Genomic DNA, 26975 nt, shown 5'->3' with positions numbered 1-26975 from the left:
GAGATCGGATTGTCGATGAAATGAGAGGCCTTGAGGAGTTGAATTGGGATTTTGAATCAAAGTCCAATGATGAGAGATGTCACCTGCCTAGCTGAGAAGGTCGACGACAACAAAGAGGGAGGTGGTATCCAATCTCAGGTGATGGAACGCCCGTTTTAGCGATGTTGTTTTGGATGGGAAAGAGAAGAAAAAGAGGAGGGAGGGGTGGATGCATAATGACGAATGACTTGATTGCCAGGGCTGATCAGCACCGCCACGATCGCCACACTCTTGAAACTCAGGGGTATTGGTGGCGGTGACGTACCATCAGCTCCGTGTCTTAGACTCCTGGCCGCCGTTCCCTGTGAAGCTCGACTCAGCCTCATATTCGTACACGCGTCGTTGGCCGGGTGGTTGGTTTCATGGTGAACCTTCTACCATTATTTCTTAAACATTTTTCCAAGACTCTCCCTCCTGTCACTCTCTCTGTCAATCTCTAATCTGTACCAAGCAAATAACCAACGCGACTTTCGTTATCCATCGTACTGCCTTGCAAACCATCTCTTCCTAATTGCGACTCTTGGCATATCCTCGACCAAACCTGCCACCAAATTTCAACCTCGCTTCCCATCCAGGGAGTTCAGCCAGCAATCCCCATAATTATCACTCTTTTTCGATCCCGACCTTGAAAGCGCAGTGTTCTCCCCTGCCGAAACCATGGCCCCAATGAATGGGGTCACCACGGCCCACGCCCCTCCAGGGATTCTACCCGTCGCCCGACGACTCGCCGGGGACCTACTCACCAGATCCGCCCCAGCAGCACTCACCGCCCTATCCGACGCCGTCCCCCCACCCCCCGAATGGACGACCACCTCCGCTGAACCCACCTACCACGCGCACACGCGCCGCGACCTGACGACAAACCACACCCAGCGCGTCACCCTCGGCGTCATCGCCGCCTACGTCGTCGCCATCGCCATCCTGTGGAACATCCCCGTCGTGAGCTACATCCTCTGGCCCTTCAAGATGCTCGTCATCGCCTTCCACGAGTTCGGCCACGCCTTCGCCGCCGTCTGCACCGGCGGCAAGGTCGTCGGTATCACCCTCGACCCCCGCGAGGGCGGCGAGACCCGCATGATCGGCGGCAAGTCCGCCATCACCCTGCCCGCCGGCTACCTCGGCTCCTCCCTCATCGGCGCCCTGCTCATCTTCTGCGGCTTCCACGTCAACGCCGCCAAGGTCGCCAGCATCGTCCTCGGCGTCTGCTTCCTCCTGACCCTCTGGTGGGGCAAGCGGGACTGGCTGACCATCCTCACCATCCTGCTCGCCGTCGGCCTCCTCGTCGGCTTTTGGTTCATTTCGCATGCCCACGCGCTGCGCTTCCTCGTCGTATGTTGTGATCATAGCCAGTCCTCTCCTTCATTTCATGGTCCTGACCACCAGCAGCTCTTCATCGGCGTCATGTCCTCTCTCTACTCGGCCTGGGACATCTGCGACGACCTCATCCTCCGCAAAGTCCACTCGTCCGACGCAAGCGTCTTCGCCCGGCGCTACGGAGGCTCCTCCGCCTGCTGGGGCGTCATCTGGGTCATCATCAGCCTCTGCTTCATGGCCGCCGCCATTGTCGCAGGTATCGCCGCCTTTCCCCAGTCGTTTGAGGAGCAAAACCGCGATTCCCGTCACTTCTTGCCCACTTAAGGAAAGGATTGATAAAAGAGGATGTAATGGGTAGTGGCTCAGGAGATGGAGGACAATGAGCATGTATGCTTTAATATTATGAGTGATGACCATGAACGAGCAGGACTCTTACATCAAACCTCACGGAGTCATCAGAGCTAGGATGGCGTTGGGAGCTATGATTTAAGTGACGGTGATTCATCTTCAGTGGTATAAGGAACATCCGCAATTGCGTTTGCTTCATGGATTCGACGCAGTAGACAGCCAGCTCTGGATGTTTAGTATTGGGGCGCTTTAGTGTCAGTCATGGGTGGAAGTCCCATCCACTGTTCACTCGGGAGTTCATCAATCAGACAGTCTGGAGTGGAGAGCAAAGGTTCGTTGGTTCTCTAGTATGGATTCCTCCGCTCTGCCTAGGCTGTATGACAAGAGTGAAGAGAAACCGTGCAGCCGTCCGTGATACCACCAAGGCGACAACTCCCCAAGGGTATAAAGAGTCCGCTCTTGACATGAAGCAACGGGAAAACACAGACTCCAACCGTCGATACCGAGACTCGAAAGATCTTGGAGAGGAAAACGCCCCTTGGATATCCGCGGATGCTGTCGTTGCTATTGCCTTTCACAAAGAACGCCTCTTGTTTATACCAATGCACCAGATGAAAAAGTAGAAACAAGGCCTAATTCTAATATAAAGGCTACAGAAAACGGCCCCCCAGAAACAGCACATTACAAACCACAGCCATAGGACGCATCTGCGTCTGGTTAAAGTAAGTGGCAGCTGACACCACGCCGCCGCTGGGGAGTCCTGTTACTGATGACTACCTGTCCCTCTCTTTGGAAACGGTCATTGACGCGTTTCTGGGTTTCATGAATAACGTGATCATTGCTGGTAGCGCTTTGTTCGCTTCCGAAGTGTTCAAGCATCGGTTCAAAAGAAGGAAAAGACATTTACGAATGGCGTGCCAGGCAAGGGAAGCCTTTCCGCCCCAGCCCGTCATCCCGGCGCCAAGGTCAAGAATATAGACCGCTGCCTGCCGTGATATTCGGCAAAGCACATAATGTGCCCCATCGGCTGGCCATCCACAGGATCACGAAATGCACCAAGGCGAGCAAAACGCTGGTGCGGACTTGTCGCACCCCCAGCACGGAGCTGCTTCGCGACCCCCGTTCCCACGAGCGAACCATGGTAGGTGCGGACGCGAGGTCCACTCCGGCGATGGACACCAGGACGGCGCCGAGCCACGGGTTGACCACGTACGGCCAGCATGGACGGAGCAGGGTAAGCATCTTGCCCGAAAAGATGCCGAGCCGCAGCAGAAACGGAACGGAGACAGAGAAGGATACGTCGCCGAGACCGACCAGTTGCGCGAGCTGGTACCATCCGAGCCATACCTTGTGGCGGACATGGCCAGCCCACGTGGTAGGGGGGGCCATGAGAAGGGGAGGGGCAGCCGCTGGGGTCCGTTCGGGCGACGGTGGCGGCTCGAGGAAGTGGTTCGCATTGGCAGAGGCTACCGTGGCTTGGGTGGAACGGCGTGACGGGCTGCCGTTGCGGTTGACACGTTGCAGGCCATTTTGGATCACCGGCGGGCCGACGACCTCGTTGGCGTCGGCGTCATGCGGCTCAATGGACGGTATGGCACGGTCGCTGTGTCCCGATCGACCATATCTCTGCTGCTTCTGCGGGTCTGTTTTCACACCATCAGTCACGCAAAGCAAGTTCGCCCAGTAAAGTGTCTTGACTTTGTAAACTTGAAAAAAAAAAGGACGAAAATAAAGGTGAGGGCCTACGGACCTGGAACCGGGGTGCCGGGGAATCCGGGTGAATCGAGATTCTGCACACGCCCCTGCAAGCCGATGGAAGGACTGGAGCTCCGTGCGGCCAAGGGCACACCCTCCGGGTACGACTCGGACTTCATGGCAGCCAAGACTTCGCTGGCGCTGGGTCGGTGGGCCGGGTCGAGGGCGAGCAGGCGTTTGAGCAGCTGGTAGAGCTTGGACGGCAGGTCGGGGCGCTCCCTCCGCTCGTCCTTGAAGCCCTTCCAGTCGGTAATCTCGGCCCGCAGCTCGTCGACGTCCTCCAGTTCTTCGTGGACGACATTCGCGCTCTGGTACGGCAGGCGGCTGAAGCATAGGAAGTAGAGGATCACGCCCAGGGAGAAGATGTCGGATTTTGTGGTGAAGTTTCCGTAGCGACCCGAGGCATCCATCTTGAGGACCTCGGGTGCGCAGTAGGATATGGTGCCGGTGGCTCCGGTGGATTTCCGCACGGCGTTCTCTTCCTCGACCTCGCCAAAATCGCTGATGAGGCAGGTGGTCTTGGTGCCTTCTCGGTGGAGGAGGCAGTTGCTGGGCTTGAGATCGCGGTGGATGTAGTTGGCGGCGTGGAGGTAGGCCAGGCCGCTGGTGACGTCGCGAAACAGGGAGTAAATCTCCTCGAAAGAGAGATAGCGCAGGGAAAGCGAGCCGACACGCGGCTGTTCGGCCTGTCCCCTGGACCTCCTGCGCATTTGCTCCTTGAGATCTTCCTTGGTGGTCTCCTTGGGCCGATCGCCGACGACGTAGTTGAGGAGGTCGCCTCCGTTGCAGTACTGCTGCAAGATAAAGGCGCATGCCACCCTGGGCCCAAAGCGACTGAGCTGGACGTCTTCGAGCCAGACGTGGCGGTAGGAGACGAGGTTGGGGTGGGAGAGCTTGGCGAGAAGTTCGACCTCGGCCAGGACTATAGAAGATACGAGGCTCAGCTGCCGAGGATGACGAAGGAGTAGAAGTAAGGAAGCGAAGGTGTGGACAACGCACCTTTCTCCAGCCAGGCATGGTTATCGCCGACGGGCACACGTTTACAGGCAAAATGGCCTGCACGGCAGGGACGCAGAGGTCAGCATCACGGTAGTCTAGGCTTTGTCTACTGTGTTTAAAGGGCCCCAAGTCGCCGTTGACTGTGGGCAAAGGGCGGCAACAGCTTACCGAGATGACAGCCGTCAATCTCGTGGCGGACCAGCAAGACGACGCCCTTTCCGCCGCGGCCCAATTCGCGTTCCTCGACGAAGAAAGTATTGAAATAGTTGGGGCTGAAGGCCTCGCGACGAATACGGCCGCCTTGGTGGGCGGAGGGCTGTGAAGAGGCGTGGTCTTGAACGAACTCGACCTCTTCGTCATCGACACGAGCGGGCTGGGGATGAGGCTGCGGCAAGACGGGACGGATCATGCGAAGGATAGGGCTGGAAGGCGGTTCGTCATGCACGGTACTACTGCCACTAACAAGACCAGCACGTAGCATGCGGAAGTAATTGGGGTCGACGTATGTGTCGTGGCGGGAGGACGAAGAGGGGGATTCGAAGCCATGACGGTCCGGGGAGGAGGGGCGGATGGGTTGGTGGCACGTGGGACATTCGGTAATGCCGCGAATTTCGAGACGCTGAGAATCGGGATCGCGGACGACGATGGCATTCCGGTGACGACTACCAAGAGGTGTTGGTTAGCAAGGAAGTAGGACTGGCGACTCGTGAGTCGTGACCGAGGGCACCGGAGAAGGGGAAGACGAAGAGGAGACCATCATACAGCACAACATCGCGACCCTCGCGAGGATGGTAGGAGATGAGAGACATGCCGGGCCACAGTCCAGGGCGAGGCTGAGTCTGTAGAGGGGTCGTCGGTCTCAGTAGGCAGACGGCAGGCGGGGAGATGCAGCGTCAGATCATTTTGCACCTCTTGGATCCAATGGGAGGATGATGGTGTGCAGTAGAGTTCCGCTTGTTCCAGTCAATGATTTCGATGGTAGAAGGTTGGATGAGAAGAAGAACAAGAAAACGGTCACCACATTGGAAGAGAGGTGCGAGAGGACTGATGGGATGTTGGAGCGACGGATGAGGGAACGGTTTCAGTGACGGAGTCGGTATCATGATATGGTGGCGGTGGTGTGGCTGTTGCGGCGTTTGTGGCACTTGTGTACCTGTGTACTTTTGTAGTGGCCTGATGACGCAAGTTCCGGATCGATTAGTCATAATCAGCCTTCTCCACGCCATTGTCGTCCAGGCCCCCAAACCACCAGAAAAATCCCTCTCGCTCTCTCTTCTCTCGCCCTGATTCATGGGAAACTCGATACACGGATGCACCAAATCGCCATCTGTACAGGAAATAAACATCCTCTGGCTCTCGCATTGCCATCACCCGGCCAGAGCTAATGGTGCAACAATCGACCCCATCAAGTCGTCTTTCCTCAACCATCGACTGTAAGGGGAAAAAGGACAAGAAAACGAAGAGAAGAGACAGACGCTTGTCAAACGCGAGGAAAATAGTCGGATCATTTCCAATAAGCTGCCATGTCTGACCATCCACACTGCTAATATTAGCACGGGTAGAGACGAGCCGCCCCGGATACGATATTCCTGACCTCTGCTCATCAACCTCCGCTGTCCCCACCGCCCTCTTCACCTCATCCGAGACATGGGCCATTGTTTACACGGCAAGATTCGTCCGTTTTTACGTTGTACCCAGCTTCCATTTCTGGTTGCATGATTGGTAGCATCATGCATGCATCCTCCCGCGTCAAGACAGGGGGCCTGTCCGACGATCTGAAAGGAGGGGAGAGCTCCGGATCGCCAGCTCGGGGAACCTCTTCCTGCCATCTCCTGCCCCATCACGTAAGGAGTTGGGAGGCATCGCAAAAGTACACTACCGTGCTAGTAGAAAGCCGCTTCCGCGTCCCCGGATGTTTGATCCGTTCATCAGTCCATTGACCATCCATGCACCCCGGATCGTACTCCGATGCTACGCATGGATTCCAGTGTATCGTTTGCCTGTTGCTACGCGAGGTGGTTGTCACCGTGGAGTAGTCGTACAACGTATATGAATGGAGCTGCGAACCCAATCACATCGACCCTGGAAATCCCACTCGGCTCTCATCCCATTATCGTTCTGACCTTTCGCCGTCTGACCCCTATTCTCCTCTCGGACGACGTACACGGAGAAGATGGGCTAGCTGACCAACATTACGACATGGAACATCTCGTACGATGATGTCAGTCGTGCGCCTCATGATACCCACTGATCATCGGCTGATTCCTCGCACCAACAAGACATACATAGCTTGTCCTCTCCCCCGGAAGATCTAGCAGTAGATCTGCTGGCCCAACGAAGAAGAGAAATAAAAAGAAGAAACAAATACGTCTACTCGGTGGTCACTGACATCTTATTATGGCCTCTCTTCTCCGCGGTACTGCCTTTATCACTGGCGCCGCCTCAGGTACAACACAGCCCCAGCTTTACTCGACCGAGCCCTTGCTCATCGCGTGACCCATTCTAGGTATCGGCAAATACACGGCTCTCGCCTTCGCCAGGCACGGCATCAAAAACCTCGCCCTGTCCGACATCAACACCACCGCTCTCTCTGCCTCCGTCGCCGACCTCCGCCAAAAGTTCCCAGCCGTCCAGGTCCTCGAGTTTCCCCTAGACGTCCAAAAGGCCGACCAGGTGCGAGACGGCGTCGCCGAAACCGTCAGCCGCTTCGGCCGGCTCGACATTGCCGTGAACAACGCCGGCATTGGCGGTAGCGGCCGTTCCACCCATGAGATTGATGAAGCCGAGTTTGCCCGCGTCCTCGACATCGATCTTCACGGCGTATGGCGCTGTCAGCACGAGGAACTCAAAGTCATGGTTGAGCAGGAGTATGTCCTGCGTTCCCCGTTCTTCGCTGTTGCCATCATATTTGCTTTTCTTTCTAACCCCGTGCTTGCTACTGCAGAGACCTAGGTCTCCGCCAAGGTCGCGGCCGCATCATCAACGTCTCCTCCATGTATGGCCTTGTCGGCCCTTGTCACTACCACGCCCATACCGCCTACGCCACCGCCAAACACGGTATCATCGGCCTCACCAGGGGTGATGCCAACACGTACGGCCCCAAGAACATTCGCATCAACGCCATCTGTCCGGGGTGAGTCCATGTCCAGACTGCTGAAAGGCATGGGAAGCTGGCTGGCTGACACGGGAGACACAGCTACGTCGAGACACCACTGGTACAGCAGGCGATGAGCCAGGCCCCCGACGCCCCTCTCGCCCGCGACATTCAGCGGACGCCCTTCCAGCGTATGGCACAGATGGAAGAAGTGGCCGACTGCATCACTTTCATGGCCTCGGACATGAGCAGCTTCATGCAGGGTGCTGCCCTCGTCGCCGACGGAGGCTACACTATCCAATAAGGGGGGGAAATAGGCACAGAGACACGACGCATCGCCCGGGTCACGAAATCCGAGCCATCGGGGAAGAAACAGAAACATTATCCGATACCCCTAGCTAACTACCTACACCATTGCTCCTGAAGCGAGGGTGGGAACTTAATAAGGCAATCTCTGGAAGTGCCCGCCCAACCCGTTCTTCCCATCCAGAAGACCTCCCTGGCCGTGATACAAATAGTCCACCTACATTTCATTCCCCCCAATTCCGAGCCTAACACCTGTACGTGAAAAACTCCAGTCCATGAAATCCTCGTGCCGATGAATGACAAACGCTCCACGCTCCACCCGGATTGAAAATAAAAGGGATGAAAAAAAAGAGACGAAAAGGGCGAAAAGGACGAACAAGACGAAAACGAGACGTGAGATGGTATGCTCCAGGTCAGAAACTGAAGAAATCCAACTCGTGGTTGCGAGCCGCCCCTGACCCCCCGTTCTCGAGCTGCTCCACGCCACCAGGGCCTCCCCGTTCGCCATTCGGGCCAGTCGGTCCCTTTCCACCACCGCCCACTGCGCCGCCAGGACCGCCATTCTCCCCAACGGCACTCTGCACGAGCCCGCTCAGGCTCACGGGACTGAGCGCGTTCATCCCGCCCTCTCCTCCGCCAATCCAATCCATCGCGCCGCCCGCGTTTCCACTACCAGGAGGACCAGCGGTAGCAGCAGCAGAAGTGGTAGCAGTAGTAGCAGAATTCGCCGGCGTCGTATTGGCATTCGCCTTGGACGCCTCATCCTTGGCCTCATCCGACGCGGCCCCTCCGCCTTGGGGTCCCATTCCGCTGTCGGTCCGCACGAGCGCCCCGGCACCGACATTGCCGTTAGCGCCATGGCCGGAACCGCTGCCGCCGTACATCCCGTTCGGTCCGCCAGGGCCCATGCCCGGTCCGCTGAGCATAGAGGTGACGCTCAGCCCACCAGGTCCGGACATCCACTCTGACAGCGGCAGGTCGAAACTGTTCCCACTCCCATTCACATGTCCGCTCCCGTTCCCAGCACCGCTGCCGTCTCCCGTTTCACCACTGGGGCGCATGGACGGCCCGCCCCACGCGCCATCGTCACCGTTCCCCACGAGGACGAAATCGTCCGCCGGCCGCGTAAGACCCTCGACGCCGTCGTCCAGGTCCGTGTCAATGGCGCTCCCGTTCAAAAAGTCCAAGCTGAAGCCCTGGTTATGGTTGTGGGTGTGGTGGTGTTGCTGCTGGTGTTGCTGATGTGGCTGGTGCGGGTGGTGCTGGTGGTCATGCCCGTCCGGACCGCCGCTCCCAAGACCGTACAGCGCAGGGTCGACGTGCGGAGCGTGGGGGTGGTGGCCAAAGGAAGAATGCTGGCCCTGGCTGTGGCTGCTCTTGGGCGGCGTCTGCTGGGGCGGGAAGAACGGCGGCGGCGGCCGGGTGAACTCGCTGGCGCGACGGCTCGTGGTGCCGCGTCGCCGTTTGTTCGGTGCCCCGCCGCGGCTTCCCGCGCGTTCCGTCTCCGACTCGCCGCCCGTCATGCTGGCCGTGTCGCGCCGCACCGGCAGGATGGAGTAGATGTTATCCATGCTGCCGCGCCACCCAGACTCGGACAGGATGGACCGGTCGCTGCCCGAGAGGACGTGCGGGGGGACGGCGGCGCGGTGGGCGCCGCTCGGGTCGTTGATGTCGGCGCGGAGCTGCGCGAGGACAGCCTTGAGGAGCTCGTCCATGCGGGCCGCCGGGTGGTAGGTGTGGCTCATGTCGCTGATGGCGCCGGCGAGGATCTCGAGGTAGCCCAGGTACGTGCGCCGGTCCGACTCGGACTGGTTGTAGGCCAGCGCGGCGATGAGGGCGATGGCCGCCGTGCCGGCGTGCTGGATGCCCGTGACGAAGATCTTGGTGCCGTCGAACCGCTGGCGGTGTTGCCAGAAGACCCGCGCCACGCGGATCGCCTGCTGCGTGCAGATGCTGCGCGAGAGCGACGTGCGGCTGTCGTCGACCATGGAGTGGGGGTCGCCCATCCCTAGGGCGTGGCTGTGCATCGCCGACGAGAAATGGTGCTGCTGCTGTTGTTGTTGTTGCTGCTGCTGCTGGATGTCTTCGTTGGCCGGGTCCTTCATCGGCTCGGGCACGGCCGACACCGGCGAGGGATGGCCGCCGGTGCTGGTGCCGTCGCCTGTTATCGAACCGAGGTTGGCCCAGGGCCGGTGGAGGAGGATCATGGAGACGTGATACTGCTGGTGGAGGAGGAAGAAGCTATAAGGGGCCGTCTTGATATTGGCGGGTTTCCATTGTAAGTGCTCCGGAAGCCGGCGGTACCAGTTTTGAAGCTGGAGATCCAGGTTGACGGCGTGCAGGTAGGCGTTGTCCTCGCCGTCGGTGGCGTTGGCGCCGAACATCTGACCATGGTCGAGGCCTCGGCTGGAAGACACGCGGTTGTTTTCCCTCGTCTCGACAATGCGGCCGGCCAGCTCCATCAATTCGATGAGCTGCTCGTAAATTTCAATGCCGATCGACTTCTTGTCAGACGGCCCATTGGCTTCCATGGATGACAGTTGCGAGAAATGTTTGGACAAGAGATCCATTCCGATGTCCTGGTTCTTGATGCTGGTGGGCCGGCCCAAGAACAGGGCCCAGTACTTGTCGTATACCACGCAGGCCCTCATGGTCATGTGGCGAATATCTACCTCGATGTCCCCGATTCCGTTGTTTCGACAGTCGAGATGGAGGCCAATATCGAACGCGAGCCGGTTGGCCATTCCTAAGGTAAACCATGTTAGTGGAATGTGGACCGCAGCCAGCCAACAGCTCAACTTGTTTGACTTACCCGCATACATCCAGCCAGTGTTATCCCTCCCCACACCGCATTCCAGATCCCCCAGTAGCAACAAGGCCTGGACGCTAGGGATACCACCAGGCCGTTCCAGCTCAATGTCCAGCATGTACTTGGCTTCCCTATGCAGTGTGCTCTCGCGCTCTCCCAGCGTGATCCGCTTCATGTCTTCGCGTTGGTAGTCGGCAAACCGGTACCCCATGGCCAGGACGGCGATGTGGAGGAACGACGAGTAGAACCTGGGGTTCTGGCTCTCCCGGTCGGCCTGGAAGGCTTCCTGGTGGACGACGTTGAGGACCGAGTTGTAATAGGCCCAGTAGTTGCTCATGAGGTAGTCGTGGGTGGTGGCGGAGAGGGAGCGGATGATGCGCTCGGCGCGGCGGACCTGCTCCGGCGGCTCCCGCGAGTCGAACTGGTCCGGGGCCTCGGCGTAGACGTGGCTGTTGGCCGTGGGTCCGAAGAAGCGCAGCCGGCCGGACAGCTGGTCGAAGGACAGGTTGCCCTTGGTGGACAGCAGCCGGTGGACAATGTCCTCTTGCTTGGGGTCCAGCATTCGGAAGGGGGACGTCTCCTTGGTCATGGGCTGGGGTGGCTGGCCGCCGGCCAGGATGGTGCTGTCGGCCTGGTCGCTGTCATGCATGTGGAAGTCGTCGTTGGCCGAGTCGGGCGGTGAGGGGACCTCGACCTTGGATGGCGTGGCTTTTCTGGCGCCTGGCTGTGTGGAAGAAGCGGTGGTATGGGATTTTTGTGAAGGATTAGGCTGCATCTCGGACGTCGCTGAATGCGACTCGTGTCTGGTTTTGGGGGGATGAACGGCCGGTGGCGGCTGAACCCCTTGTTCTGCTAGCATGCCCTCCAAGAGAGAGATGCGTTCAGAGAGGGAGGACATGTAGGCTTTCGAGATGGGGCTGGGTCATGGTCAATTATCAAGATACAGACGATAGAGCATGGTAAAGACTAGAGAGTAAAGGCTAAAGACATACCGGCGGCGCTCATCGTCGTTTTTAATGATGCACTCGGTGCCTGTTCGTTTACATTGCGTGCATTCCCTGTCCCCCTTGGGGACGACGCAACGGATTCTCCTCTCCCGACATGCAGCACAGGCCACGGATGCCCGATGACGGACTTGCTGCTTGGTGGAACCCTGACGGGTATGGGTGTTGCGTGGAGAGACGTTCTCCTGATGTGTGATATCGGGGGTTTCCTCGGTGGTAGTCTTGATATCGGTCTTGTTCGCCATGGCTTTTTCCAGAAGAGTACGGCTGGATCAGCAAAAGAAGTAGGAAGAGTTGCTTTGCAACAACAATCAAGTGCGTTACGTGTCGATTTCGTATCACCGGGTTGAGACTCGGTGTCAGCGAGCAAGATGAGGGTTGGAGGGTCGGCTCATGGGCGAGAATAAAGGGGTTTCGGAGGCGAAGAGGGAGAGAGTGGACGATGATGCTTCACCAACGTTCGAAAGGCCGATGATGAGGATGAAGAGAGAGATACAGGATATGGAGAGTGAAGCTGGACAAAGGCGTTGAGAATTACAAAAACGTGGGACGAGAACGGAGGCGAGAACAATCCATGGGAACTTGGGGAACACGAGAAACCAAGCGGACGACAAGACCCACATAGATCAAGCAGGCAGACGGCAAAGGCCAGAGGGTAGGGTAGGTGTATACATATAGATATAGGTATAGTGACTGGGGCAGGCTTGGCTAGTTCTAGATAGCGTGATGATGCTTGACAGGGAGCCACCATGGGTGGGAAATAGAACGAACGAGGGGCAAATGATGGGACGGAGGGCAGACGCCACTGTCCAGTGGTTTCCACTGCCTGTCTCGCCCTTCCCTGCAGTCCCCTAGTCCCCTGCAAATTCTTCGCCCCGTTGGACGGGAAGGGGTGGGATGGGCGGTTTCTGTCTGGGGAACATCACCATACACTAAGAGCGCCACTTATGTATGACTGGGAACAGGAGAGTGGATCCATGCGGCTCAGAGAGTCCATTGTTTCGGAGGAGAGGCGTATGATTTGGAGGAATTGGGAGAAATTTTCGTAGAGAAAGTTGGCGGCAGAGCGAGAGGGCAAGATGACTTGGCGACGGTGACAGCAGGACTAGTAGCTGTAGCTATAAGAAGATGCACGGTCAGACGCAGGGACATGACCACAGACTCGACTCTGGGACGAGGTCATCAACATCAAGTCAATGCTCTATGGTCGGGTAGATGCAACCACTGTCAGTTGAGAACCAATTTGGGGAACGGGCGGGGAGAAGGTAGTGGATGGTGAGGAGGAGGACGAGGACGAGGAGGGGTCCCCCCTGGGGCCCCGGATTGCGCAGATCGCCTCCCCCGGTCTTTTCGGCCTCGGACTTTTGAGAGGGGCCTCAGAAGCGTTTCTCTGGTGGAGACGGGGGAACAAGACGATGGTGCAAACCTGGGGAAGAGGAATCTGGGGGACGAGAGAATGTTCCACAAGAATACAACGTACCTAAGCATGGGGATAGCTGGGGCGGATGGCGAATAACGAAGAATCCACCTCTGCATCTCCCGGTCAACCATCCGTCCACCAAACGATGGCCGTGACTCGCCTTGCAAACGACCCATCCCACGTTTTCGAGGACGCGTTCATCAGCCACCCTCACCTAATGCCATAGCCATCTCCATCACTTGGGACACGCCACACGACGCCAATTGCCGCGCGAATACCCTTCCCCTTTACCTGTGACCGATATCGCATGCATGATGATGGCCCGCTTGGGATATAGTCTCATCAGCTTCGAATTCATGGCGTCACACATCGTGAAATCCCGGGTGTGCGTCCGGGGTCTGTCTTGGGGGAGGGGAGAGTCGACGTTGGGGAAATTTGAGGGAGAAAACCACTGGACAGGGAATGCGTGTCGCCGAAATAAGCTAGATAAAGTGGACACTGCGGGGCAGACCCTAAACGAACCACTGATAGGCGTTGTTTTGCCGATAATGACCCGCGGCTCTTCGTTACCCCACCTTTTCTAACCCCGGCTATCGCACTTACCCCACTTGGCTGCCAGCACCCATAGACCAAAGTCCAGTTCATGAGCATGACCAATCTTGCTGTACTTTGCCTCATAAACAGCAACTTTAAGTACCTACGTTTGTCATGTAGGTTACTTGTATGTACAATAGGTACGTACGAGCCATCTCCCTACCCGTCCATTTTGGCCGAAACGACTCAGATCGAGGTAAATATCCACGAATGTACGTTGTATTCCTGGGGTCGCTCCAGTGCATCCATTCGTACGTTGTACGTTGTATGCGCAACAAGCCATCGTAATATCATTGATATGAACACTCTGGGCGAATATATACATCTCCCACTGCATATCGGACATTGAAATCCATTACCGGCTCTGTCCAATAGACAAAGCGTGCATCATGATCATCATTGCATTCAAGTGGTGTTTTCACCCCTGTTTCTGTTCTTATTCGTAGTTTGTCGTTTTTCTTTTTTTCCCTCCCCCCCTTGCGTTGTACCTTTCGGCCGACCCCAGCCGTTTGGAACGCTCCACGCCGTTGTCAAATAATAGATTCCCCTTTTTTGACACCCCTCCCCCATTTTCCAACTCATCTCTAGCGCGACAATGGACACCTGGCATTCGAGCTATTTACAAGGTGCAACGTACCTACTTCGTACATACAACGTACATGGAACTGATATTTTGGGTGGTCACAGGGACGTGCAAAGTAGAGCCCCACTTGGTCTTTCAAATCATCTGTGTACCAATAGCTGGGCGGCCGATTCTTGGGGGGTGGTGATATCGCGAGTGGCATGGGACGAGACAAAACGTCGGCTGACATAATCTCGTGTAACCATCGCCTGACTTGCACTTGTACGTTCTTCCTTATCTACAGCTTGCTTCGGAGTATCTTCCGAACAGAATGATCAATGACATTGGACACCCAAGAAGCCACCCCGTAACGGCCATCTCGTGAGCCGTTATTTCGTACCTGTGTCCTTCAGGTGAAGTACACAGTACAACGACGTAATCACACTAACACCACGGCCACGCGTGAGGTGGGGCGTCTATCAAGCTAGCCTGATCCTGAGCCCTCGATAGTCTCAAAGACGGAGGTCCTTATTACTAAGACTCGACTCACCACCACCCCAGACCGTTTCCCCAGCCCTCCCCCAATTTCTCCAACCGCTCGGGAGTTTGCGGTGCCAGCGTCTCGAAGCGGTTGTCTGCATCTCATACTAGCAACTCATATGCCTCGGAAATTCTATTGTAGTGTCGTGCCTTGTCGTACTTTCTCGTCATACTTTCTCGTCCTCGCCCCTGGCTCCTTTCTTTATCCTCTTCTTCTCACCGCAGCGCGCTGAGTCGTTACTTCGTACACCGGCCAAACACCGATGGCCATCAACGCCCAAGAGCTCGGTGATGACCCGACCCCGAGACCCACTAGGCGGTCCAGGCTGCGCTCAGAGGTGGGACCATAGGACGGGAGCGTGGAATAAACCGTATGCCCTTGTCCTGACCGGGCCATGGGCGCTGCGCCGGACAGGTCGTCGGCTGTTCGCCCTTTTCCCGAAACGGAAAAGACTGAAAAGGCGTCTTTTCTTTTGTCAATCGTTGAGAAGACGGCATCCGGTGAATACGATCTGGTTGCAGCGTAGCTGGCCAGTCCTTGTCTCTTGCCGCGCTCCCTCGTTCGTTCGTTTGCTCACCCGATGCCCAAATCGTATGAGAAGAGAGCATCCTGTACCACTGTCTTTCCCTTTCTTTTCCTTTCTTTCCTTTTTCCATGTCTGACTCTCCGAATGCAGGCTGGAGTGTTTCGGAGGTGACATCAAGGGAAACACGGTGCAAAAGGAAAAGGGCAGACATGAATCGTATTCATATATTCCCTCTTCAAACCTATCTCTCACACCCCGTTCTAGAACAACAAAAAAAGGTAGACAAGGCCATGCGTGGAGAAAAATGAAAAAATAAAAATAGAAAGGGGAAAAACAGACCAAAAAGGGGTAAGGATAGATAAGAGGCACCCGTGATTCTCCGCCTTTACCTGGGCCCAACCAAAAAAAAAAACCCACCCCCTCGCCTCCTCCCAAGGTCGAACAAATCTCGCGCCGAGTCATGCCCATGCCATAGGAATTGGGATATCAAAAGAACAATTGATTTTCCGTTCCTCTCTTGCCCCGCTAGATGCAGTGTCCGCAAATCCCCATTCCTCCCTCTTCACGACAGGTGTATACCCTGGCGCTGTCTCGTAAAAAGTGTCTCGTACAAGAAATGTCGAATAAAAAAAGTATGGGCACATGATTCGTCTATTCGACGCTCCAGTCGTGGTCGTGGTCCCGCACGTATGTACTCAGACCGCGGACATCACCCGTCAAGTTGGCCTTGACCTCGCCGTTACCCAGGAAGGCGAACCGGTTAGAGTAGCGGTAACGGATGTTGTAGTCCTCGTAACGCGGGTCCTTGATGGTCTTGAGGAAGTGGATGGTCTGAGAAGAATGAATGTTAGCTCGGCACGATGGGTAAAAAGGTCGGTCTAATGTTCCATCTTGGGCGACTACTTACGCAGCCAGGCCAGAGGTAAATGCGGTTCTTGATCTTGCCGTCCTTGAACCAACTCCTGCAGTTCTCTTGGAACACCGTCGTCTTGTGGAACTCGTCAAAGTGGCCGTAAATGTCATCCACGGCCTCCTGCTTGACATCGATGGACCGGATATTCTCATGCTGAATCTTCTTCATCATCTTGACCGAGTACTCGACCGTCGTCTCGATCGAGGGCAGCAATGTGCCGGATGACCAAGTTGCTCCGGGGCCCTAGGAGAAAAAAATCAGTATGGTCGGCAAGTATCTCCAGGGGTTGGCATCTGTGACTTACCACAATGGTGTAGTAGTTGGGGAAGCGCGGGGCGGAAACACCGAGGTAGAGGTTGATACTGTCACCCCAGTCCTCGTTGAGGCTCTTTCCTTCGCCGTTGAAAATCTTAAAGGCGGGCCGGAATCCAACGTTGAAGCCGGTAGCGCACACCAGGATATCCATCTTGTGCAGCACTCCGTCCTCGGTGACGATGCCCTCGGGGACGATCTTCTTGATGCCGCCAAAGACGGTCTTGACGTTGGGCTGCACCAGCGCCTCGAGGTAGCCGTCACCGGGCGAGATGCGGCGACAGCCGGGGGACCAGTCCGGGATGATGAACTTCTTCAGCTCCTCGTGGCCGGGCCCGATGCGCCTCTCCATCTCCTCCTTGATGGTCTTCCTGAACTGGTTGGACATCTCCGAACCCTGCTGGTACATGCCGAAAAGGGAGTTGATCTCGGCCTCAATCTGCTTGCGGAACATGAGGTAGTACTCGGGGTCTTCGCGGAACTTCTTCTTGTCCTCCTCGGTGAAAGTGTACTGGCGATGGCCCGGCTCCGAACCGCCGGTGCCCTTGCGGAGTTCCTTCTCGAGAACGCCTCCACCAAACGGAGGGGAGACCCAGGTCGGGGATCGCATGAACACCTGCACCTTGTCGCAGATCTTCTGCAGGGCTGGGACGATCTGAACGCTGGTGCTGCCGGTGCCGATGACGCCGATGTTCTTTCCTTCGAAGGAGACGGAGTGATCCCAGGCGGCCGAGTGCATCTTGGGACCGGCAAAGTCGTCAAGGCCCTCAATGTCGGGCCACTTCCAGTTGTTCAGAATACCGGTGCCGTTGACGAGGACGTGGCACCAGTCCTTCCAGGTGCCCTTGGTGATCTGGTCCTCGAGAGTGAGGCTCCACATGCCCTTGGGTTCGTCCCAGCGGGCCTCGACGACTTTGGTGTTCAGCTTCATGTATTTCTTGGAGCCATGTCGCTCGGCGAAGTCTTCAAAGTAGCGCTGAATCTCATCGCCGTGGGCGAAGTAATGAGACCAGTTGGGGTTGGGGTCCCATGAGAAGGTGTACAGATGCGAAGGAATCTGCAATCTGTATGTCAGTGGGCATTCCGAGGGGGTCTCTGGAGAGGAAGACGAAAAGAAGAAGAGAAAGAAAAAGAAAAGGGGTAGGTGGTCCTAGCAGGCCAGGCCTGGAAAGGACAGAGGTTCTTACATCACAGGCAACGCCGGGATATCTGCAGACACACGAGTTAGTCTGGTGGAACGACCAAAACAAAGAGAGAGAGGATCTAGACATACGTGTTCTCGTACCAAGTACCGCCAAAGTGAGGGTTCTTCTCGAACAGAGTCAACTCCCAGGTGTCGGGGACCAAGTCCTTCTCCATCTTGTAGGCGAGACACAAGCCACTGGCGCCGGCGCCAATGCCAACGACGCGCAGCTTTGTGGGCTTGGAGTGGTACTGGTTCAGGACTTTATAAGGCGTTCCAGGCTCGATCACGGGAGGGTAGGAAAAGTCGGCAGGGTCGGGCTTGGGCTTGTGCTGGCCATTTGCCTGGCCGTTTGTCTGGCCATTCGTCTGGCTGTTGACGCTGGGGGCACTCTCGCCAGTGCCGCTGGCCTCTGCTGAAGGAGCCATCCTGAAAAGTGTGTAGAGGTGGTTTGTTCAAGCTTGCTGGTTCGACAGTGTTCAAGTGGTTTCAGGGACGGGGGGTTATCTCCTGCAAGGAACAGTTGGGCGGATTCGGAGGGGGTGTGATGGTCGGGAATAGAAGAGGTATGAAAAAGGATGAGAAGACGAAATCGGAGTAGGCTGGGAGCGAGCTTGATATATTGGAGGTATGAGTGGAGGAGGCGAGCCTGGCTGATGATAGTCTCGGAAATAGAGAGCGCGTTTCCGAGTAGCAAACTCAGGGTAGGCGACTACCTTCGGACTCTAGCAACCGCCTCCCACGGGTTACGGCTCAGGAACAGGCGCGGCCAAGCCGAGTGGTGGAAGTCTATGGGGCCCCGAGTTGGTCAGATGGGACGACGTGGGGGGCGGACACTTGCTCGCGGCTGTGGTTAGGACTACGAGTGCATGTGAGTATCCGAAGCAGGAACTAGGTGTGGAGGACAAAAAGTCACGGGCATATGGAACATGGGGATCGTCAACTCCAAGGACGGGAACTGCATTTCCTGGCGGGAGGACCCAGTTATGGTCATATACAAAGGTCAGGTGGAAAGGGCGTAAATAATCCCATTGCCCCAGCATCATTCCATTTCTAGAGGAGATGGGCGGATGCAGTGGGCATAGTCCTGGCATCGGTGGCGATGGGACAGAGACCATCGTGTCCGTGGAAGGCTGTGATAGCCCATTCGAGGAAGAAGAGATCAGTGGCAGCCGGACTTCGATGGCCGAAGGGGCTTTGTGGTGAGAGATCTGGAGAAGGCAGCCGGTTGGTCGAGGTCACTGCTGAAGGCGGGGTTTCAGAAACCAGAACCAAAAGGCGTTATTAGTGGGTGGCGGTCCTTTGTGGTGTGGTGACGGAGGATATTGTGGAGGTGGAATGGTGGTGAGGTCTGGGTAAGATTTTCCAGCGCTGCGGTCCCCGCACGAAGGATGGTGCCTGGATTGTGGAATAGGCACGTGCGTCAGCGTCTGGGGAACCCGGTCGTCACGTGAGACAAGCCTCATTGGGTTGATTGGTCACCTCGCGACTCTTCCTTTGTCATCAAGTCGGGTTCGCTGTGTACGTACTTCGTACGGCACCTACGATGATTCTCGAAGCAAGTTCAGCAGCACCGTTTCAATCTCCATCCAAATGACCAAGCGGACCGTACATCATCGCCCTATATCAGGATAACTATCAAAAGAACAATCTACCCTGTCAACACGAAGTAAAATATCGACCAAGTCAGTAATTAGAAAATTGTGCTTATCGGTATGTCTCGAATGTACGACTTCTGATTGGTTAGAGGGTAATAGCATGGTGTCCCGGAGCAGAACCATACTACCGGATCAACTGTTAGCCCTCAAAGTACTTCGTCTAAACTGCGCGCGCGCTTAATCGTGCATAGTATTAGGAGATGGGATAATCTCAGACCATGACTAGCAAAGCATTGTAAGCAGATTGTTTCTATCGCTTTCTGTCAGTTTTTTGTATTATCTTGGACGTAATCTACTATGGTAATCTTGGTGGCCATTGAAGAGGAGACTTGTCAAAACACCAAAGCACAACATGCATTATCACCGGATGCGGGTCCGTGCGTTTATGTACCTGTACATACGTTGTACCTAGGGGGAGGAAGACTTCCACGAACCTGTGTAGCACGCGCTGCTATCTGCCGGCCTGCGCATACGTTGTACTTCGTACAGTTCAACCTCGTGGCATCTCGACCATCCCGTCTGTTCGACTTTATGATACCACACGGTCGAGAAACAAACAGAAAGCATACGTTGTACGCGTCCTTCTCTCGCGTTATCCGAGACATTTTTATCACAACATGTGCATCCGACGGGAAGGCTATAGCCTATGGAGTCACGTTGGGAGGGAAACTTGTATGGATCGGCTCCCGTTGTCCATCCTACGACTACGAGGCTTGGAATAGGCCAAGGGACACTAGCAAACAAACCTGTCCCATCTCGCCCTGCTTCTCGATATCCGTCCCCTCTCTACTATCCCCTCCCCCGCGAAACCTTTCTCCGCCACCCTACCAGCCAGCCTCCGTCCCACGTAAGGAAGCAAACTTGTCACACGCGATCACTGACCATCCCCGAATTAGTCCCACTGGGGCGAACGGGAATAGGAAAAGGGGGAGAATTGCTTGTATTTTCGTCTGGCGATCGCGGTACATGAACCATGCCATGCCACCTCTTCTCTCAACTCCTTTCTCGAATGTTTTTTTTTTAGTACCTCCCGCTCTCACCGTCATCCTCCACCAAACCTCGACCTCTCCTGATCTGTTGCTCTCATCGTACGAGTAATTAACCAGAGTTCACAAAGTCGATCAATATGAGCCAGAACCACGCTCTAGTATACGGTTCGTCACGCTGCTCTCTCCGGACTGATGGCCCCCCTTGCGAACCCCGCAATGGAGAGGAAGCCAAAGATTGCGCATCATCTGACTGAACGTCTCTGTAGGTGGCAGTGGCATCACTGGCTGGGCCATCACCAATGCCATTCTGAACGGCTACCCGACTCCGGACAGCTTCGCGTCCGTCACGGCCCTTACCAACAGGCCGCTTGACCTCGAGGCCGCCCACTGGCCCAAGTCTGACAAGCTTCATATGGCCAGCGGTGTCGACGTCTTGACACCCAAGGGGCAAGAAGGTCTCGAGGCCGATCTCAAGGCCAAGGTCAAGAACATCAACCAGATCACCCATGTGTTCTTCTTCGGTATGTTGCGATAGGGGGGACGAGGTCACAAGAAAGCAGAGCTAATGTTTCTGGGTCGAATAGCGTACATCATGGACACCGACCCGGTGAAGGAGTGTCAGATCAACAAGGAGCTCATCAGGCGGGCCGTTTCCGCCGTCGAGAATCTGTCGCCCAACTTGAAATTCGTTGTACTCCCGACAGGCACCAAAGCGTACGGCGTGCACCTGCTTGACAAGTTCCCGTTCAAGAACGACCTGCCGTTGCGCGAGACGCTGCCGCGCATCCCCGAACCCTACGCCAGCCAGATGTTCTACTACGACCAGGCCGACATGCTCACGGAGATGGCCAAGGGCAAATCGTGGGCGTGGTGCGAGGTCATCCCGGACAACATCATCGGGTTCGTGCCCAACAACAACATCTACTGCATGGCCCAGACCTTGGGTACCTACCTGTCGCTCTACCGCGACATGCACGGCGAGGGCGCCGAGGTGGCCTTCCCCGGCACGGAAAAGTCGTGGCGCAACCTCAGCAACGAGTGCAACCAGGACATCGTGGCCAAGGTGTGCATCTGGGCGTCGCTGCACCCGGAGACCACCGCCGGCCAGCGCTACAACGCGGCCGACAGCGCCACGCCGACGTCGTGGAGCGCCAAGTGGCCCGTCATCTGCGAGTACTTTGGCCTCAAGGGCACGCCGCCCCCGGCCGGCGGCTCGGGCCCGCAGCCGGCGCAGTACCTGGCCGATCACTTTGATAAATGGCAGGCGCTGGAGAAGAAGCACGGTCTGGTGACGGGTCGCGTGGGGAACGACCGCAGCTTCGGGCCTTTTGCGCACTTTATCATGGCCATGCTCGATTTTGACCGCAATATGGACATGACCAAGTGTCATGCCATGTGGGGTGAGAGGAAGGAGGACATTGACATCAAGGCGTCGTGGTGGACTACGCTGGACAGGTTCAGGAAGGCCAAGATTATCCCATAGAGGGGAGGCACGGGGTGGTGTACACTAGGACACGGAAGGGGTTGAGGGACATGATAATGAACATCAATGTTAGTTGACATTTGATCGCACAAGCAGTGCCACTCGGATTCTCTGATAAATGATACATGATTCCTCATTTGCATGACATGATGATGCAAGTTTCGCTAATTCAACTTGTCCAGGACGTTTTCATTTTTCGTTTTCTGTATTGTTCTCAAAAGAGAAGAACAAAAAAAGAAAAGAAAAAAAGAAGAGGCGATGGAGGAAATCAACAAGGGGAGTGAACGTAGTTGTACAAACTACAAAGTACTGAGTACCGGTAATGTTTCCGTCTCTGGAGGTGGGGGATTCCCCGCATTTTACCCCACGCCAGACGTACCGTATTCATCCACTAATGACTCAGTATGTCTCGTTTTTCGCGGTACCAAATAGCCAATCGGAGGATTCAACTTGATACCTGTATTTCCGTTTTGGGGTTAACGTTGGAGACCTACTTGTGGAGTTGCCGCGGCTCAATGCGGGGAGGGAACAAGACTTCCAGCCGAAATCCCAGGGACCAGGCCATGACCGCTTACCTCGTTCGTTCTGCCGTCCAATTCATGGCTCGGCTTGTGATTGCTGCTCTCATAGCCGCTAAAGTGGATGTACAAAGCTCTGTAGAATCCTCACCTATTCCTTCTACTATCTATCACTACTCTCTCTATATCGACCAATTTTATCCATTCCTAACTCGTCTCGTCTTCTACATCACACCTAGAAGGCATCTTGTACCGCAAATCACCACACATCACATCCATCAACATGTCCCCTACGCCATCATCGGTGGACAACCCGGCCCTCCAGGGCCCTGCCTTTCAGAGGCTACCGCCCTGGGTCAAGGCCAAGCTGTCCCCTCTGGCGATTGAGAAGATCCAGGCTGTCTACGACTGGGTCGAGAATGAGTGTATTCCGCGCGAGCAGATTATGAAGGCACAGCTCGAGGGCCGCCGCTGGACAACGCCTCCCCTGATGCACGAGCTGAGGCAAAAGGCCAAGGAACGCGGTCTCTTCAACCTGTTCTTGCCCAACCACTTCGAAGAGAGCCCCGGCCTGACGAATCTGGAGTACTCGTGCTGTGCCGAGATTATGGGCCGGTGCTACTGGGCTGCTCAGGTATGATCTTTCGCCCCGAGAAGATCGAAAGAATTCGGTCGCTAACGAGAATGTCGATTGAACTTTTCAGACCATGAACTGCCACGCGCCCGACACGGGCAACATCGAACTGCTGGCCAAGTACTGCACCCCCGAACAGAAGAAGAAGTGGCTGCAGCCCCTGCTCGACGGCACTGCCATGTCAGCCTACTCCATGACAGAGCCGGACGTCGCCAGCTCGGACGCCACGCAGATTGGCATCGAGATGCGGCGCGAGGGCAACGAGTACGTCATCAACGGCCGCAAGCTGTACGGCAACTGCCTCTGGAACAAGGGACTCAGCTTCTACATCCTCATGGGCTGCACCGACCCGAACCACCCCAACAAGTGGTCGCGCCACACCACCATGATCGTGCCGTGCGACACCCCGGGCATCACGCAGGTGCGCAACCTGTCCATCATGGGATACGACCACGCGCCCGACGGGCACGGCGAGTACGTGTACGAGAACGTGCGGGTGCCCGCGGAGAACGTGATCCTGGGCGAAGGCCGGGCGTTTGAGATTGCGCAGGGCCGCCTGGGCCCCGGCCGGATCCACCACTGCATGAGGCTGATCGGGCAGACGGAGCGGGCGTACGAGCTGGCGCTGCTGCGGTGCAACGACCCGCGCAAGAAGCCGCGCGGCAAGCTGATTGGCGAGTTCGACTCCAACATTGAGCGCATCGCGCAGATGCGGCTCCAGCTCGACGCCATGCGCCTCGTCGTCCTCAACGCCGCCGACACCATGGACCTCCACGGCAACAAGGCCGGCAAGCGCGCCATTGCGCAGAGCAAGATCCTGGTCCCCGTCATGGCGGCCAAGATTATCGACGAGTGCATGCAGATCTACGGCGGCCAGGGCCTCACCCAGCACACCCCGCTGCCCGAGATGTGGACCTACGCCCGTTTCGTCCGCGTGGCCGACGGTCCCGATGCGGCGCATAGGCACCAGGTTGGGCGGGAGGAGATGAAGACGGTGGACGAGGTTCGGAAGCGTCACCAGGTGTATCACGACCAGTATAAGAAGTTTGCGGAGCAGTATGGGGAGAAGTTTATCTCTTTTGACTAGATGCTTAATGGTGCCATAGATGTTATATAGGTCGTTTATTTTGTAGATTTTGTTGTCAATTGAAAGCCAATTTACAAGCACGCCGAGTCCCCCGGGACCTCCAGGGGAACCCTGGAGGACTCTGCGAGATTTGGCTTCTGATCTCTTCAGATAGCTGTGACGGCTGTAGATACTCTTGGGGTAGTACTTCGTAATAGTATTCCGTGGATGCCATGACGACTCTCATGAGTTCGCAACAAAAATAGTAGACGAAAATAGTAAAAGTAGACAACATGGCAGACAAAATATGAGACAAGGTGTGTAATCATGGTATACTCAGGAATCATTACTTGTAAATTACTTGAATTCAGTCATCCCCTACTATATCTACTTGAAAGCAACACCCTGTCTGGTCGTCACCTTGCCCTGTCTCATCTCCTCCACCATGTCGGGCAGCTCCTCCAACCCCTTCCTGACTGTCACGACGGGCATGATGCCGTGCTCCTCGGTAAAGGCGACGGCCTTGCCCATGCGCTGCGGGATGCTGGTGCTCTCCGACTTGATGACGTAGTTGCCGAGCAGGAGGTCCATGACGGTGACGGGCAGGGGCTCGGACAAGACGCCGACGATCATAAAGGTGCCGCCGAGACGGAGGCATTTGGTGGCGGAGAGGAAAGCGGGCAGGACGTTGGTGTAGACGGCGACGGCGTGGACACCGCCGCCGGTGAGCTTCTTGATCTTGTCGGCCCATTCCGGGTCGGTGCGGGAGTTGAAGACGGCCTCGGCGCCCTGCTTCTTGGTCTCGTCGAGGTTGGCGTCGGCGACGTCGACGCCGACGACGCGCAGGCCCATGGCGCGGGCGTATTGGGCGGCGAGCTGGCCGAGGCCGCCGCAGCCGACGACGCCGAACCAGTCGCCCGGCTTGAGGTTGCAGCTGTCGACCGAGTGGAACGAGGTGATGCCGGCGCAGAAGACGGCGCAGGCGGCGTCCATGTCCCACTTGGACTCGTTGAGCACCACGGCGTTGTGGTAGTCGACCAGGGCGTACTCGGCGAAGAAGCCGTCAGCGGCGAAGCCCTGGAGGAGCTGCTTGCCCGTCTCGCAGTGGAGGTTGTGCACCTGGCAGCCGGCGCAGGTGAAGCAGCAGCCGCGGATGTAGAGGAAGCCGACGGCGTCGCCCAGCTTGAAGCCCTTGCCCTCGGCCGACGGGTGGAAGGAGACGATGTGGCCGGCGCCCTCGTGGCCTAGCGTCACCGTCTCCTTGGCATCCTGGATGGCCAGGATGTCGCTGTGGCAGAGCGAGGCTGACCGGATCTTGACGAGGAACTCATTGGGACCGGGTACTGGTACGGGGACCTCGTTTACTACCACCTTCTTTTGGTGCTGTTTTTGGTGTTGCGTTAGAACAGGCCATCCATTTACTTCATGTTGTGAAGGGTGTAAGTGTGGGACACTGGGATCGACATACCGGGTCATATTGACCCGCCTTCATGGTCTTGGGGATTTGAGCAACGGAACCCATGGTTGCGACGATGGTGGAGTGGGAGCTGTGCGGGATAGTGTGGGAGCAATGCGTTGTGGCGAGAAGACGGTGATACCACGAGAGGGGGGGGCAGGGAGGACAAGTAAGGGGGGGCTAGTCAGAGAGGTGAAGGAGAGAAGAAGAGATGAAAAGTAACGGAGAGAGAGAGAGAGAGAGAGGAAGAGGCCACACTGGCTTTGGATAATAAGTAACTGATAACTAAGGAAATTGAATCCACGAATCGTCAGCAATGGGCGAGCCAGCTATCCTATAGCTTGCCCCTATTTACAAGTCCCGACCAAACTAACCGATTATGCCGTGGTGACATTGACCCCTTTCTCACGGCCATGGACATCCAAGTCCATCACACTCTCGGAATTGTTAACCCTGCGTACACTGAAGGTGGATAGCAAAGAATCAGATGGAGAGAAAGAGATGACAGACGGAGAGACGGGGAGGCGACGGAACCCTGAGCTGCCCCGGATTATCGTCACATGAGACGGAAGAATCCCTGGCGCCCCAATGGTTCCCATTGATTTGGTTTCAAACCATCTAGTCGTTGTCTAAACCGCAAACATTCGTTTCTGTGTTGTTGATTCACCCGAGACCCCACACCCAAGGTGAACTATTGCAGCCGTCTGTTCTGTACTGCGCTCAAGGCGAACGGGAGGACACGGGGGAAGCCGCAGCGTGTTGCCCCTCCAACATGTACAAAGTACTTTGTACACTATTTTCGCCTCTGATCCGGCGATACCCCGCAGTAGATCATTAGTCGCATGCGGAGGCGGGGTAACACACAGCAAACGGGTAGGTACTGAGTAAGTAGGAGGGTGGGGGGCAGACAACGTGGTGAAGGGGAGGAGATACAACGTACAATGTACCTAAAATTAGCTAAACTAAGTGAATCCAGCTGCCTTACGATTGGGGTATGGGGTAGCCCGAGTCAGATTCTCCGAAACGGCTCGACCACCATGACTCGACGAACACCATGACCCTGACCCATAGCTATGGAAATTGATAACCTTCAGCGCTTTTAGTGTGCACTACTTCCCAAGAGACCACATCACGCCCAGAGCATCCATTCGGCCTAGGCCGCACTTTGCCTGACCCGCATAGCGCATGTATTCACATCGTAGGAATCTGCATCGACAGTGACAGACGCCACCAGGTTCCCGGAGTTAAGGACGGCGTAGTCTCCCCAGGAACAGAGCGGAACCGAGTAGAAGTACAAGTCCGCCTGGCTTAGTAGTTCGAATTACATCATGGGAGACAAAGAAAGATGGTGATACGATGTAAGCAGTCGGGAAGAGGGGCGGTGCCGTAAGCGAACGATTCGTTGTTGGGAAGCGGCAAAACTGACAAGACTGCATGGATGATAAGTTGCTG

The 26975-nt window shown here is 56.3% G+C and overlaps 8 protein-coding genes across 8 annotated transcripts; 4 read left to right on the top strand and 4 right to left on the bottom strand.

The window, feature by feature from the left end:
- Positions 1–705: 705 nt before the first annotated feature.
- On the top strand, positions 706–1677 carry ACRALDRAFT_1033337 (uncharacterized protein; the record flags this gene model as incomplete). The annotated part of the gene is made up of 2 exons (XM_071014942.1): positions 706–1368; positions 1426–1677. 2 exons carry the CDS (start codon positions 706–708, stop codon positions 1675–1677), a joined length of 915 nt encoding a protein of 304 aa, XP_070874724.1.
- Positions 1678–2667: 990 nt separating this feature from the next.
- Positions 2668–5264, bottom strand: ACRALDRAFT_2042002 (uncharacterized protein; the record flags this gene model as incomplete). Its single annotated transcript, XM_071021205.1, has 5 exons — positions 2668–3344; positions 3452–4378; positions 4456–4512; positions 4624–5117; positions 5218–5264. The coding sequence occupies 5 exons, from the start codon at positions 5262–5264 to the stop codon at positions 2668–2670; spliced, it is 2202 nt and encodes a 733-aa protein (XP_070874723.1).
- A 1588-nt stretch (positions 5265–6852) lies between these two features.
- ACRALDRAFT_1071084 (uncharacterized protein) lies at positions 6853–7853 on the top strand (the record flags this gene model as incomplete). The annotated part of the gene is made up of 4 exons (XM_071017826.1): positions 6853–6901; positions 6962–7322; positions 7400–7588; positions 7652–7853. 4 exons carry the CDS (start codon positions 6853–6855, stop codon positions 7851–7853), a joined length of 801 nt encoding a protein of 266 aa, XP_070874722.1.
- Positions 7854–9516: 1663 nt separating this feature from the next.
- On the bottom strand, positions 9517–11913 carry ACRALDRAFT_2104108 (uncharacterized protein; the record flags this gene model as incomplete). The annotated part of the gene is made up of 3 exons (XM_071023170.1): positions 9517–10601; positions 10668–11581; positions 11657–11913. Coding segments are annotated over 3 exons (2256 nt in total), but the record flags the coding sequence as incomplete, so codon positions are not given.
- A 3571-nt stretch (positions 11914–15484) lies between these two features.
- Positions 15485–18464, bottom strand: ACRALDRAFT_1050991 (uncharacterized protein). Its single transcript, XM_071015663.1, has 5 exons — positions 17810–18464; positions 17724–17745; positions 16529–17593; positions 16219–16467; positions 15485–16142 (listed from the first exon to the last, which is right to left on the bottom strand). The coding sequence occupies exons 1-5, from the start codon at positions 18145–18147 to the stop codon at positions 15963–15965; spliced, it is 1854 nt and encodes a 617-aa protein (XP_070874720.1). The 5' UTR covers positions 18148–18464; the 3' UTR covers positions 15485–15962.
- Positions 18465–19729: 1265 nt separating this feature from the next.
- Positions 19730–21985, top strand: ACRALDRAFT_1082171 (uncharacterized protein; the record flags this gene model as incomplete). The annotated part of the gene is made up of 4 exons (XM_071019268.1): positions 19730–19754; positions 20402–20465; positions 20640–20887; positions 20951–21985. The coding sequence occupies 4 exons, from the start codon at positions 19730–19732 to the stop codon at positions 21847–21849; spliced, it is 1236 nt and encodes a 411-aa protein (XP_070874719.1). The 3' UTR covers positions 21850–21985.
- Positions 21986–22496: 511 nt separating this feature from the next.
- Positions 22497–24316, top strand: ACRALDRAFT_1043218 (uncharacterized protein). The gene is made up of 2 exons (XM_071015302.1): positions 22497–23001; positions 23072–24316. The coding sequence occupies exons 1-2, from the start codon at positions 22651–22653 to the stop codon at positions 24086–24088; spliced, it is 1368 nt and encodes a 455-aa protein (XP_070874718.1). The 5' UTR covers positions 22497–22650; the 3' UTR covers positions 24089–24316.
- Positions 24317–24402: 86 nt separating this feature from the next.
- On the bottom strand, positions 24403–25769 carry ACRALDRAFT_1082173 (uncharacterized protein). The gene is made up of 2 exons (XM_071019269.1): positions 25536–25769; positions 24403–25450 (listed from the first exon to the last, which is right to left on the bottom strand). Exons 1-2 carry the CDS (start codon positions 25587–25589, stop codon positions 24455–24457), a joined length of 1050 nt encoding a protein of 349 aa, XP_070874717.1. The 5' UTR covers positions 25590–25769; the 3' UTR covers positions 24403–24454.
- Positions 25770–26975: the final 1206 nt, after the last annotated feature.

Source organism: Sodiomyces alcalophilus (assembly GCF_042370955.1).
Source record: "Sodiomyces alcalophilus JCM 7366 unplaced genomic scaffold ACRALscaffold_4, whole genome shotgun sequence".
NCBI lineage: Eukaryota > Fungi > Ascomycota > Sordariomycetes > Glomerellales > Plectosphaerellaceae > Sodiomyces > Sodiomyces alcalophilus.
Note: the sequence above shows the minus strand (reverse complement) of the source record. Positions and strands in the feature narration are given on the sequence as shown.

Bases quoted from the DNA above. Each gene is read 5' to 3' on its own strand.
- ACRALDRAFT_1050991 (XM_071015663.1), bottom strand. From the start codon at position 18,147: ATGGCTCCTTCAGCAGAGGCCAGCGGCACTGGCGAGAGTGCCCCCAGC. The intron at 17,746-17,809 runs GTATGTCTAGAT...GTGTGTCTGCAG, and splicing joins GGTACTTGGTACGAGAACAC to ATATCCCGGCGTTGCCTGTG. The intron at 17,594-17,723 runs GTAAGAACCTCT...TACAGATTGCAG, and splicing joins ATCCCGGCGTTGCCTGTGAT to ATTCCTTCGCATCTGTACAC.
- ACRALDRAFT_1043218 (XM_071015302.1), top strand. From the start codon at position 22,651: ATGTCCCCTACGCCATCATCGGTGGACAACCCGGCCCTCCAGGGCCCT. The intron at 23,002-23,071 runs GTATGATCTTTC...TGAACTTTTCAG, and splicing joins GGTGCTACTGGGCTGCTCAG to ACCATGAACTGCCACGCGCC.
- ACRALDRAFT_1082173 (XM_071019269.1), bottom strand. From the start codon at position 25,589: ATGGGTTCCGTTGCTCAAATCCCCAAGACCATGAAGGCGGGTCAATAT. The intron at 25,451-25,535 runs GTATGTCGATCC...CACCAAAAACAG, and splicing joins AGGCGGGTCAATATGACCCG to CACCAAAAGAAGGTGGTAGT.